This window comes from Camarhynchus parvulus, chromosome 4, assembly GCF_901933205.1.
Source record: "Camarhynchus parvulus chromosome 4, STF_HiC, whole genome shotgun sequence".
Lineage (NCBI taxonomy): Eukaryota > Metazoa > Chordata > Aves > Passeriformes > Thraupidae > Camarhynchus > Camarhynchus parvulus.
Genome location: NC_044574.1, coordinates 13,065,947 through 13,079,490, shown reverse-complemented (window position 1 = coordinate 13,079,490; position 13,544 = coordinate 13,065,947). Strand labels below are relative to the sequence as shown.

Sequence of the window (13,544 nt, the reverse complement as noted above, 5' to 3'; positions counted from 1 at the left end):
ATGAGCTAGTGAAGATTTGACAGAGTGAGATGTATTTTGGTCCATCTTGTTTAATTTATCTTAACATTTTAGAAATACCCACAATTAAAAAATAAGGTACATCATACTAAGAGGAATGTCTGAAAATGTTTGTAGGCATCTACACGTGATTGAAAGCATCATACATCAGCACCACAGTTTTACATTAACTATTTTATTGACAAAAATTAAGAGAAACTGCTAGAGTGAAACCTTTTGAGTAGCTGGCTTCATTCGCCAGGATTATACTGGAGTGGAGGAGATTCTCTGGAAGCTGATTGAAGAGTGTTTGTATATTTTTAACAAAACCAAAACAAGATGAACATTTATTTCAGTAGCAGTGAGAAATTTTCCTTTGAAGTGAAGTCAGGAAGAGGGAAGGGATATTAGGAAATTTGTTCAATTCTAGTGAGTAAACTAACTATAGAAGGTGTATGCATGCAAGGAAAGACTGATCTGCCTTTTCTAGGTTCCATACTAGGAAAATGAAGGGGTTTGTGTAGCTCAGAGGAAAATCTCATTCATGCCTAAATAAATGAAAAAGAAAAGCACAATTTTAAGCCTCTCAACCCATGCAGGGTGCCAAACACACAGAGATACACCTACACAATCAGTGCAGTGTCTAAGGTTACGCACAGCAAAAACATGTACCTATTCTTAACTCCAGGATGTGATTTGTTGTTCATTCAATGAGTCTTGTGCTGAAGATTGAATTTGTTATGACTGAAGCTTAATCATAAGTGCTGCAATTTGATGTTTCTTTTCTTCATAAAACTAAAAAAAAAAGGGCACAAAATTGTCTCTAAGATAATACAGTGTTTTAAGTTAAAAATAGAGAGAGTTTGGAATCATTTGTTGTAATGTATCACAAGTTTAATTGCTGAACTTTGGATTTCAAGAAAGCATAAGTCCAGACCTAATAGTTTTCTTTCATTAGCTTCTGTTGTCCCAACACAATTTTATTGCTCTGTGCTCCAATTATTTGGGTTATTTGATCAGGTGAAATCCTTGTTTAGTAGTTAGCTATCAGCGTTGGTAACTAATTTTTTTAAAACCTTCTACTAAATGAAGAACTGTGAACCTCAAATAATGAGGTTGTGAGAAAGAGGGAAGAGAAACAGAAGAAATTTTCTATTGCCTCCAGAGACAAACCTCTATTCAAATTCTGTTCTTCAACACTCCTTTAATCATATGTAGTTTAGAAAGCCAGCTAGCTGCTGCAACGAAAAGGTTGCAGAATCACAGAATTGTTGAGTTTGGGAGTGACATCTTGAGCTCACCTGATGCAAACCCTCAGCTCAAGCAGAGTCACCTAAGACAAGTTTCCCAGTTGGGATTTTCGTATCTTCTCAAAGGAAGACTCCACAGCCTCTTTGAGGAACCTGTCAAACCAGTTTTTGACAATCCTCACAGAAGAAGTATTTCCTTGTGCTCACATGGAATTCATATGTTTTAATTTGTGCTCATTACCCCTTGTTCTGTCCCAGAGCACCACAGAGAAGAGTCTGTCTCCCTCTTCTTCATTTCTGCCCATCACCTATTTATATGCATTGATGAGATCCCACCTAAACCTTCTCTTCTCCGGGGTGAACAGTCTCGACTCTCCCAACCTTTCCTCTCATGAAAAATGCTCCAGTCCTTTATTCATCTTTGTGACCCTGCACTTTACTCTTCATGGACTGGAAAGCCAAGAATGGGATGCAGCAGCCCAGGTCAGCCTTGGCTTTCCTAACCCTATTTCTGCCAGATCAGATAACAACTCTATGTTCCTCCTGGATCACCCACCCCTACTTCCACCTCTTGTACGCTTACTTTTACTCTCTGAGTTCAGTTAGGATGTCCTTGCTCATCCATGCTGGCTTCCTTCTTCTTGTGCTCGATTTTCTGCTTATCAGGGTGGACCATGTTAAGTATTGGAACATGCTCCCCTGGGAAGTGTTAGAGTAACCATCCCTGGAGGTGTTCAAAAGACATGTAGATGTGGGTCTTAAGGACATGGTTTAGTGGTAGACTTGGCAGTCCCGGGTTAATAGTGGGACTTGATCTTGCAGGTCTTTTCTAATCTAAAGGATTCTGTTATTCCATAGTTTATTAATATATCAAACTCTGCAAGATACAGACTGAGATCTTAACCTGCATCTCAAATGGGGTACAAGTTTTCAGTCCATTATTCCTCATGAGCTTTTTCCTCACCCACAAATTTCTCAAGTACCTATTTTTCCTAGGTGAGCAGTTTCCTGTATTGGTAGTGGGGCCCTTGTTTGTGTGAGCAGTTTCCCTGAGTTCGTCACACAAGCTGTCTGTTGCCTGCTTTAATTGGAAGTGTTTGAGACAAGAGAGACTCGTTGGCACTGCAGACATAATTGCTACTGCTGTAGTGCCACGTGCACATGAAGTGCTATAAATTGGCAGTGATAATAACACAAAGTGATAATGAAGAACATTGGCCAAGTCACAGCACATCTCCAACACAGCTGAATGGAGTTCAGAGGCTGCATTCAGATGAGAGTATCAACAAATCCCAAGTGCCTTCTATATATATATGTTCTAATTCTCTCAAACAAAATAGAGCTCTCATGTATAATTGTGATGTATCTATTTTAAAGACTATAAATAGAACAGAAGATACTGGAGACTTTTCTTTATTCCATTCAACAAAAAACAAATGAAAGATAAAACACTTGGAAAACAATTGATGAAGAATGAAGCAGACTTTGGTCTCAGAGAGTAAAACTGAGTGAACTTGGTGAAAGCTGCCATGCTTTTCATGAGAGCAGAACAATTAAAATGAGCTTTGAGGATATTGCATCCAAGTCTGCTAAAAATCCCAAACAAATAGACTGAGAAATGAGCCTATTTTGCATTCATTTGCAAGTCTTACTTTATCATTGGTCTAATAATATTTGAGAAAACACAGACTTTATCATGAGACTGTGTCATTAAGTCTACAAGTATATGAGCAAATGAGCCAGAAAAGTAATTAATTTTCTCCTGAAAAACAAATTATGAGAAAACACTTTTAGAGACCAGCCTTTTGCAAAAACAGAGCTCTTAATATGTGGGAATAAAAATGTTTCCAGAGTCACAGTAATTGATAGCAGTGTGATTTTTTCCCTCAGTTTCATTTTTCATAGTGTACCAAAAATTCATCGTATTTGTCTGAAATTTTCTAGGCCTTAAACAAATGTTCATGAAAGTTTCAACTAATATCACTTATTTTCTCAAAATTTACCTACTGCAGTCATCTTCCTTAGAATAAGTTCATCCAGCCCTTTTCTACAAGATCTGAGGAAGCATCATTGTTCTTGGGTTGGAGAGCAGAGCAACATGACACTGCTGGGCTGAGGGAGGGAACTAATTTCAGCCATTACCCAAAGGTGTGGTGGTGATGACATGAAGATGGAGAAAAACTCATGTACACTGAAAGGATGAGTGACACAAGTGACATAGGTCAGCAAGAGAAATCCTAACTAGATATAAGCAAAATATCTCTTCAAGACTAAATGAGTGGCTGGAACATGCTTCCCTGAGAGGCTGTGGAATTGTCAACCTTGGAGATTTTCAAAACTGCCCTGGATAATGTCCCAGGAAACCTGACCTAGTTTGAAATTTGCCCTGTTTTGAGGAGGTTGGAATTTGGAATTCCTGACATCTGAAGAGTTGTTCCATCCAAAATTATTCTGTGTGTCTATTTTAATGTTCAGTGAACACTATTTAATCACAGTGTAAAAGATCTCACATGACCATGGGTGGTATGCAAACCCTGGATCTAAGCTCTTTAGTCCCAGCCTAAAACGAACAGAAAATTGTAAGAACTCTTTCTCATGTAGTAGATGACCACCTACATTTAATCATATGGTTTCTCTCGTGGTTTCTCTACCATATCACCATGATGAAAGACAAACAAAATACCATATTTTCATAGAATGGTTAGGGTTGGGAGTGACTTTAAGGATCATCTACTTCCAATGGGCAGGGACACTTCCCACTAGATCAGGCTGCTCAAAGCCCCATCCAGCCTGACCTTGAACACTTCCATGAACGGGCCATGCTCAGCTTCTCTGGGCAACCTGTTCCAGTGCCTCTGAGTAAAGAATTTCTTCCTCACATCAAATCTTAGCCTGTCCTTTTTCACAATTATTACCATAACCCACATCTCAAATGACCTCTTACTCCCCTAGCATTTGGAAAATCAGAGGCAGAAATAAAGAAGCTTCTTTTAGGTGGAGCAAAACATTCATTGATTAGAACCAGGTGAAGGAGTGAAAGAAAATGTGATCTAAAACAAACCATCTCGAATAATCAGGGCTCAGAAAGAACTGAAACACTTCAAAACAGCATTGATCAATAACTGTAGTTTGTGCAGGCAAAAATATAGTAATGAGGTTTATTTCATCAGCCGAAAGTAAAGTGCATAGTAATGGAGCAAGCAACAAGTATTTTGCAATTTGCTTTTTCATGTTCAGCTCATTACCACTTGCTGCCTGCCCATGGCTTGGTTGTGTATCTCAACTGAGCCAAATGCTGACAGTGCATATGGGAATGATCATAAAATCATAGAGAGGCATGGGTTGCAAGGGACCTACCTCAAGTTTCATCTAGTTCCATCTGCCCTGGACAGGGATGCCTTTCACTAGACCAGGTTGATCAGAACCGCACCAGACCTGGCCTTGAACACTTTCTGGGTAGGGGCATCCACAACTTTTCTGGGAAACCTGTTCCAGGACCTCAGCACCCTCACAGTAAAGAATTTCTTCCTAATATCTAATCTAAACTTGTCCTCAGTTTAAATCTATTCCTTGTCTTGTCCCTACGTGCTTTCTTTCTTGTAGGCTCCCTTCAGGTGTTGGAAGGCCCCAGTTAGGTCACCCCAAAGCCTTCTCTTTTCTGGGCTGAACAACCACAATTCTCTCAGAATTTCCTCGCAGAAGAGGGGCTCCATCCCTCTGATCATCTTGGTGGCCTCCTCTGGACTTGCTCCAGCAGCTCCATGTCCTTCCTGTGCTGGAGGCCCCAGAGCTGGATGAGCCCTGCAGGTGGGGTCTCAGGAGAGCAGAGCAGAGGGGCAGAATCCCCTCCCTGGCCCTGCTGCCCACACTGCCTTGGATGCAGCCCAGGACAGCTCTGGCTTTCTGGGCTGTGAGTGCACATGGCCAGCTCATGTCCAGATGATGAACAGTTCTTTCCTAGATCAAAGAGGATTTGTGGTCTTCTCAACCTCCTGGAGAGAGAAAATTTTCTTCCTTGTGAGGATAAATACTAAGCTGTCTCTAATTAATAATCCTTTCCTGCATGGGAGTTAATGGTAAATATTTACTATGCTAGTAAGTCTCTTACTATCTTTGTTGAAACAAATTCTAGTCATCTTTCAACCTAATTTCAGGCTATTTTTTATTTAGGCATTTTTCTTACCATTTTTGGTTCCTCACTTCAGCACTAAATAGAATTTGAGAAGGTATAAGCATGAACAACCAAATTCCTTATAGAAGAAATTCCCCATTCTCAGGAGTTTTCTTTTTTCTAGAGAATATTTCTAGATAATATTGAAAGGTATTTTCATATCTTTTTAAAGAAATATAGGAAGAATAAAGAACATCATCGTCCTTCATTCTTAACAACATTTGTAGGAATGACTCTTGTCCTTCTGAGTTCGGAAACAGGCGTGTTTCCTTTTTTTTTCCCCAACAATGGACTTCTATTAAAGACTTTGCAAGCACGAATCTCAAATTCCAATAACTAATGTTTATCCATTTTCCAAAATAACAAAGAAATCTATAGAAATGTGAACAAAACAGACATTATGAAGGAACATTTCCAACATTCCTTCAAAATACTTGCATATTTGTATTTACAAAGTTAATAAATCTTGAGGCTTTGTCTCTTGAGGCTTGTCCTTGGCTGGCAGAACACACAAACTTCAACAAAAACATTAATTTGTTTGGCTTGGACACTTCATTTTATGAAAAATGTAATTCAAAGGTAAGTATTTGCTATTTGCAGTCACAGTGTGTGTGTTTTCAGCATACCTTCTCAGCCCAGGGCAGTTTGAAATGATTTGATGTTTGACTGATGAAAGTTGCTATTTTTGACACCTATATTATATCCTATACTTACAGCACCTTCTATTACAGCTATATTTTATTCCACCATACCCATACAAGAGAGCTCTGGACTGTCATTCCTCTGCTGTGTTCTTTGGCAAATGTCAAATTATTCAGGCCTTTAAGTGACCTGTTTTTCAATGCAGCAAATCTTGGTTAAACCTGTTGCTGCTTTACAGTGGGTGAGGAGTATTCTATAGCATAATTATACAAATTGGACTGGTAAAAAAAAAAAGCAAGGTAACCATATCAAGAAATGGCATCTACATCTACACTGGGAAAATCTGCAGTTACTAGTGGGGGGTTTATGTCATTGAAAAAATTACCTTGTCCCTTTAATGCTACCACAGGAAAACTGGAAACGGATCCTTTTTTAATTTTGTAGTTAAGAGACACCAAGGATCAATCATTTGACATATTCAGTGGAAAGCAGAAGTTTTATCTGAATGTATGAACTGTGCATATCTTGCTTTAACTGATTACCTCAAGATTATGAAGCTAGGTTAAGTCTTAATGATGAAATTTTTCTAATCTGTTTCTAATCTTTAATTTAAGTCATGTATAAAATATCCATCACTATGTCATTTTCCCCAGGTAATTCATATGAAACAAGATATATTAATACTGGGCGCCTCAACTGGAAGGATTTAAATGAAAAATTACCCTGGTTAACTAAATAGGAGAAATGAAAGGGGGAAAAATTATCTTAATAATTCACCTGTAACTGCTTTTATGAAGACAGAGTTGCAAAAAATAAATAAATATATGATGTAAATACAAAAAAAATAGATATTATTAAAACAAATATACAGATATAAATGTGGAAACAGATACAACTTTTTCAAAGAGTACTTTGTTTAAATGTGTTTCCACTGAAGACTATGTCCAATAATACTTTATCTTCCAGTCTGAAGATAATCAAAAATTCAATTCTCTGTTTGCTATGGGCTTTATTATTTTATCTTAATTTGGAGAAAGGTGATTATAATGCATTCAAACTCTTCTCCAACCAAGTGAAAGCAGAGGCTGGATCTGTATTTAGAACAGTTTTCCTATAACTGGAGAATGACACTACTTAGGAAACAAACAAGAACTATTATTTCAAGTAATTTACCCTTTCATTTCAAAGAGGATTAGAATGTTGTCTTTAGTGTGACTAACAATGTATTATTGGTATTCAGTATCAATTGATTAATATTCAACATGAGTCACAATGTTACAATTCATTTGGAAGGTATTTCTCAGCTACCTGTTTAACATAAAAATCCCAAACAACTCCTGAGGTTTTTTTTCAAAAACCAATCAACCCTTTTCTATGTCATTTCCCTTTGAACAGATAAGAAGCTTACAAAAGTAAAATTACAGTGTTTGCTTGAAAACTAATCTCCACTGCTCTGATTTGCCACCAGCCCCTCCCCAACCAGCACCAACATATTCAAAGATTCCTTTCTCCCATGGCCAATATTTCATTTGTCTATTTCAATTCTTAGACCAATATATCAAAATCTCTTTTTTTCTTAAAATACCACAATAGAATAAAAAAGATAAAGGCAATATTTCATTTCTTATGTAAAGGCAGAATGCTGGATTTGTGGGAGGGAGAGAGGCATAGGACTAGATTGCTTGTGACCATGACAAACCAAATTTGTCCAAGCTGGTACACAAAGTCCTGTTAGTGCTTAAAGCAGGGTAGGAGGAAAATAACACCATTTGTTACCCAGCTGCACAGCAGGACCTGGAGAAACTCCTGCTCTGCATTCAGTCACTTAGAAATTGGTAGCTGCAAGATCTGCTTAGTGGAGCTCCTGACAGCTCCAGAGACCTTCTCCTGTTTGCCATGCCCAAGCTGCCCTCCAGGTCAAAGGCACACAGTCTCACTAGGGTGAATTTCTTTACCTTCCAGAAAATGTCTTGGGGTGGTCTTAATCACACTGTGGTCTGATCCAGACAGAGAACCCATGAAGGTTTGACCCAACTGGATCGACTGTGTGGGGAAGACAGCACAGCCCATGAGAAGGGGTGTAAGAGTAGCATAATGATGGGTGTCAGGTGTAAGAGAATATAGAGGGGATGGGAAACCTGCTGATACCATACTGAACATGTCCATTCCTCCAAACTGTGCCTATACAGCTTTTGTCTTAACTGAACCAGTATAGACAACACTTCTGGCAGGGTTATCAGTTACCAGAGACACATATCAGTACAAAACAAAAATAATGACTGAGTGCAAGAGCAGAACATCAGAGAGGACATAGGGAGCTTTACAACCTCTGTGTCTTGGTGTACATCATTCTACCTTCAACATCTAGATAAAACTGACTTGTACTCCCTCCACAGGTCATGAAAGATCACAGAATATATAAATCATAGAATATATAACATATAAATCATAGAATAAAAGGGTAGAAGGATCTCAAGGATCATCTGCTCCAACCTTTCTTAGCAAACCATGATCTAGTCAAGATGGCCCAGACAAATCTGAGGAGTGTTCTATGGTGGGAATGCTGCCTAGTGCAAACATTAGCTGTACTTCTAAATGTCTCCCAGTTTACCTTTGGTGCTGTTGGGGTATTTTTTGTTTTGTTGAGGGTTTTGTTTGTTTGGGTTTTGTATTTGGGTTCAAAGTATTTTGTTCTAGCAGTACAGTTATTCTGGAATGCCTTGTAGTTCTGTCCTTAGGGATTGCACTTCATGTGTTTACCTGAGAGGCAAGGCACAGTAGCAGGAGATTGATTCACTAGCAGATCTGACAGCCCCTGGACAAAACCCATCTGCTGTCATCCCAGCCTGGATTCCCAGAGATGCCCTGAGGGTCCCAAGGCAGTGAATGGGTGCAGGTTGGTTGAGCTCTGTAGGAAAGCTTTGTTTGATCTCTTTTTAAAATCATTAATAATTGCAAATGCACAAAAGCTTGCCTGGCAGGTGACAAAGAACCACCATTCCCCACTCACAAGCACAGAAAACCAGAGTACGTCAGCCTAAAAACATGTTTGGAGTGAGAATCTTGTTCCACCAAGTGTTAGCATTTATCTGGATGTGAACAAGATTGAACATTCCATGGATGATTCTCATGGGTCTTTTGGCTAGACTGAATTTTCACCTTGAAACATACTCATAATTAAAAAAAAGAAAAGGGAATAAACATTGGATTTAATAGCAATTTCACAGCAGTCACTCTTTACCCTGCTTTCACACTCTGCCCAAAAAAAAAAGACTAAGGACATTTATATCTCAAAACTAGAGGCGCCTCAGTACCATTTCTACTGACATGTCATCATATGACTTTAGACATCAAGAGTGCTCTTTAGTCCCAGACAAGATGCAATGTTTCACTTACCATTTAAGTAGAGTCTTCAATCTGCAATTTTTTTACAAAAATTATTTTAATAATATAAAAAAGAAGGAAACAAAATCTGTACCATACTTAAGTGGTAACTGATGAGAAAAATTAACATTTTTCAGAGGATGGTGAGGCACTAGAACAGGTTGCCCAGAGCAACTGTGGCTGCCCTGTCCTTGGAACCTGGTCTAATATGTGCAAGGTGTCCCCACACATGGCAGGGGGGTTGGAAGCAGATGATTTTTAAGACCCCTTCCAACCAAAGTCTTCTATGATGATGATTTTACTACTGTTCAATGCTACAAATTCTTCAACTAAAATAACAACAATGACAAAAAGGAAAAAAAATCTTAAATGTAACTACACTTTTAAGCTTTGCTTCTGCAATTGCTCCAGGCTCAGTAATGCACAATGCTTGGGGAGGAATTTGAATATATTTGAAGCCTTCTGTTTTGTTATCCTGTTTATATGCTTGTGTGTTACAAAATTCTGCCTCTCTAGAGGTGAGCAGACACCATGTGCCACCTACTTTGCCATTTTGCTTCAGAGGTTTCACTTATTGAAAAGTAAACTTAATGCAAATAAAATGACTTTCCCCTCCTGGCATTTGGCAGTCACACGGAAACGCAACAGAAGAACAGAGTATGAGAGAAAGTCACTTCTCAGAACTGTGTTCAGAAAGAATAACAAGCATTAAATTCAAAATGAACCATCTGTGACAACCCCTAAGCAGTGCCTCATTTCAGTAAGTGCAAGCCTGGGAATGAAAGTGAAACTGTACGTAACTGTCAAGTAAAATAATCTAATATAGACTTTTCTGCCTCTTGGGGGAGGGTGTGCACAGATTTTTCTGGAAGCCCTCTCTTTTCCATTTTCTTGGCATAAATTTTAAAGTTCAGGAGAACAGAATCAGAACTGTAGCCAACACACATTACACACTTCATGGGAGGAAAGGTGCTGGAAGAGGCACTATCATTGTGGATCGCCTCTCAGTACTCCATGTATATCTGGTATAAGATTATGTGACTTCACATCAAAATGAATTCTAAAATAATTTATAAGAAAAGAGTGATTTCACATCAGAAATAAGGTATTTACCATTCCTCATTTGGGCAATCTTATACAGTTGCATTTAGAAACTAAATCCAGAGAGTTTCTGTCACTTCAGTCAGACCACAAAAAACCAGAGCAATGGCAGCATAGCCAAGGTAAATAGAAACACATGGAAATTCCTGCTTGCCCAAACACTTTATATGTATATATATACTGTACATTGACTGGCTACACCTTTGGATTTACAGGATTTAAATCACATCAAAATTTGGTCCTCAGAGTGTTCAGCAGGCAGTTCTGGGAAAGGGTCCAGAAGAATTCAGTCAGTAACCATGAAGACTCTGTCATTTTATAAGATATAGGTTGCTGACTGAAAAAAATAAGTATTGTTAGGTAGTAAAATTGCAGTTTTAGTCCTTATTGAATTTGGACCTACACTGCAAGCTGTAAAAAATATTCAGCTAATAGAACATTGTGTATTTTTATTGAATCTGGAAAATACGCCTGAGACAGCAGCTCTCAATGCTGCCAGGGTACTTTCCATAAGCACTGAACTAGAGTTGTATGTGTGTAAATACCAAGTGTGTTTCAAGGCCTTCCATTTTATTCGTATTACTTTGTAAGATATTTTGTCACCTGAATGAGTATATGGTTATTTAAGAATGTAAAGATCTTAAAGGTATTTTAAATTCTGTTTTATCAACATTCAGGTGTTAATCCATGTTTGAAATAACACAGTAGCATGGCAGTAGCTCAAGCTCTGCTTGCCTTCATATTTTGGTTTCAGCTGGGGTAAAATTAGTTTTGTGCTTACGAGAGCAGTGCTGTATTTTGAATTTGGGATGAGAATAATGTTGATCACTGTGGTGGTGTTCACAGGGGTCTTAGGATGACGGAAGAGATGAGAATGCTGACTCCATGTTTCAAAAGGCTTGATTTATTATATTATTATATATATTATATTAAACCTATACTAAAAGAATAGAAGAAAGGATTTCATCAGATGGCTAGCTAAGAATAGAAAAAGAATGATAACAAAGGCTTGTGACTGACCGAGACAGTCCGGACAGCTGGACTGTGATTGGCCATTAATTAGCAACAACCACATGAGACCAATCACAGATCCACCTGTTGCATTCCACAGCAGCAGATAACCATTGTTTACATTTTGTTCCTGAGGCCTCTCAGCTTCTCAGGAGAAAAAAATCCTAAGGAAAGGATTTTTCATAAATTGTGTCTGTGACAGATCATACTCTGATGTTTTGGCTGCTGCTCAGCAGTGCTCACCCTACATCAAGGACTCTTCAGTGGCTCCTGTCTGCCAGTGAGGATCTGCACAAGGAGCTGGGGGGGAGCCCAGCTGGGACAGCTGGTCCAAACTGTCCAAAGGGATATTCCACACCATAAAGTATCATGCTCATATGAACTGGGGGATTTGGAAGGGAAGGGCTGATTGCAACTGGGGGCAGGCTTCACATTGTTCAGGGGTGATGAGCACTGGTGTTGTGCATCACTTGTTCTTCTGAGGTTTTCTTTCTTTCTCTCCTTTTCATTGCAATTATTACTGTTTTTAGTACTATTTTTATACTTTCCTTTTTTTTTCAATTACTGAACTGTTCTTATCGCATCCCACAAGTTTTTACTTTTTTCTGGTTCTCATCCCCACCTCACTGGGGGAAAGAGGAGTGAGAGAGCATGTGCGTGGTACTTAGCTGTTATTGGGGTTAAAGCACAACACTTAAAACATTCAGAGTCCCACCACAATCCAAGCCTGTTTGCAGGACTAGATCTCAGTAGTGAAAGTGAGAATGCCTCTCTGTGCATGCCTTTTGAGCAAACCAGGGATCACCAGGATCTCCTTAATGAGAGCCAACCCAAGGCGTGGCTGTGACTGCACCATCCACCCTGAGATCTCAGCTGTAACTCTTTCCTCCAGGTATTCCTTTCAAGATGAGGAGGACATGTTCATGGTGGTGGATCTCTTACTCGGAGGGGACCTGCGCTACCATCTGCAGCAGAACGTGCACTTCAACGAAGGAACTGTTAAACTCTACATTTGTGAGCTGGCCCTTTCCTTGGATTATTTGCAGAGATACCACATCATTCACAGGTGAGTAAATTTCATTTGAGGAGTGGGCTGGTTGCTTTTGGCAGAGCAGAGGAACTTTATCATATATCTGATTTTATAGTTCTGTTTATTCAAAACCCCTGTAAAATTCCAGTTGCTTATTCAAGGGTGGAATTTGGGTCTGAAAGGTTTTATTTTTAATTGCTTTCTTTCAGTCCACAGCCATTCAGTAGATTTGAATCCTTCTCATACTGCCCTTTTCTCCTTCTGATCTCATACTATGATCTACATTTCTCACTATGGTCTTCAAACACTAAATACAACCCATAATAGCAGCCTGATTGCTTTTAAATTATTTTTAATTCTCCAGTGCCCCGATGTTACAGAACACAAAAATGTTGTTGTAATCCAGTACCAGAACTTCCCACAATAAGATCAGGGAAGAGTTATAGAACCTAAAGCTGAGAATAATTCATTTACTGGCAGCATCTGCATGAAGGTCAGGAGGAAGAGAGGTGGGGAAGTAGGAATAATAGTACAAATCAATTGGAACAATGATAGATGCTGCATCCTTTTTTTACTTTTTATATTACAGCAATCTGTTAGGTTTTCTGCCATACAGAAGCAAAGATAGTATTCACTTTGAAAATGTGTCAGGAATCAGGGTCTGTTTTCCTTAAACATTTTGGCATTTAACTGAAGTAACAGGGATAACTTCTATTTTTATGTCAACACAGTAACTATGAAATTATAAAATTATGGGCTTGAACCTTTTTTTTACTCTTTTTAAGCTAAATTCAGAGTTATCTTTTCTGATTTAGAGTGGTGTGAATGCAAAAATACAGTTTTGTGTATAAAAAATCTGGATGTGACTTTCAGAGACCAAACTAAACTAAGCTGTGCCATAGATCTCCCAAAGTCCATTATGAACAAATTCCTGCAAATATATTAATGAGGAGTTTTC

General features: G+C 38.6%; 1 protein-coding gene across 1 annotated transcript in view; it reads left to right on the top strand.

The window, feature by feature from the left end:
• The window catches only part of STK32B (serine/threonine kinase 32B), a 163,153-nt gene that overhangs the window by 76,612 nt on the left and 72,997 nt on the right, over nucleotides 1-13,544 (top strand). Inside the window, exon 4 of the mRNA XM_030947996.1 lies at nucleotides 12,449-12,622. Coding sequence (XP_030803856.1) covers nucleotides 12,449-12,622 — 174 coding nt within the window. The remainder of the gene's footprint in view (nucleotides 1-12,448; nucleotides 12,623-13,544) is intronic.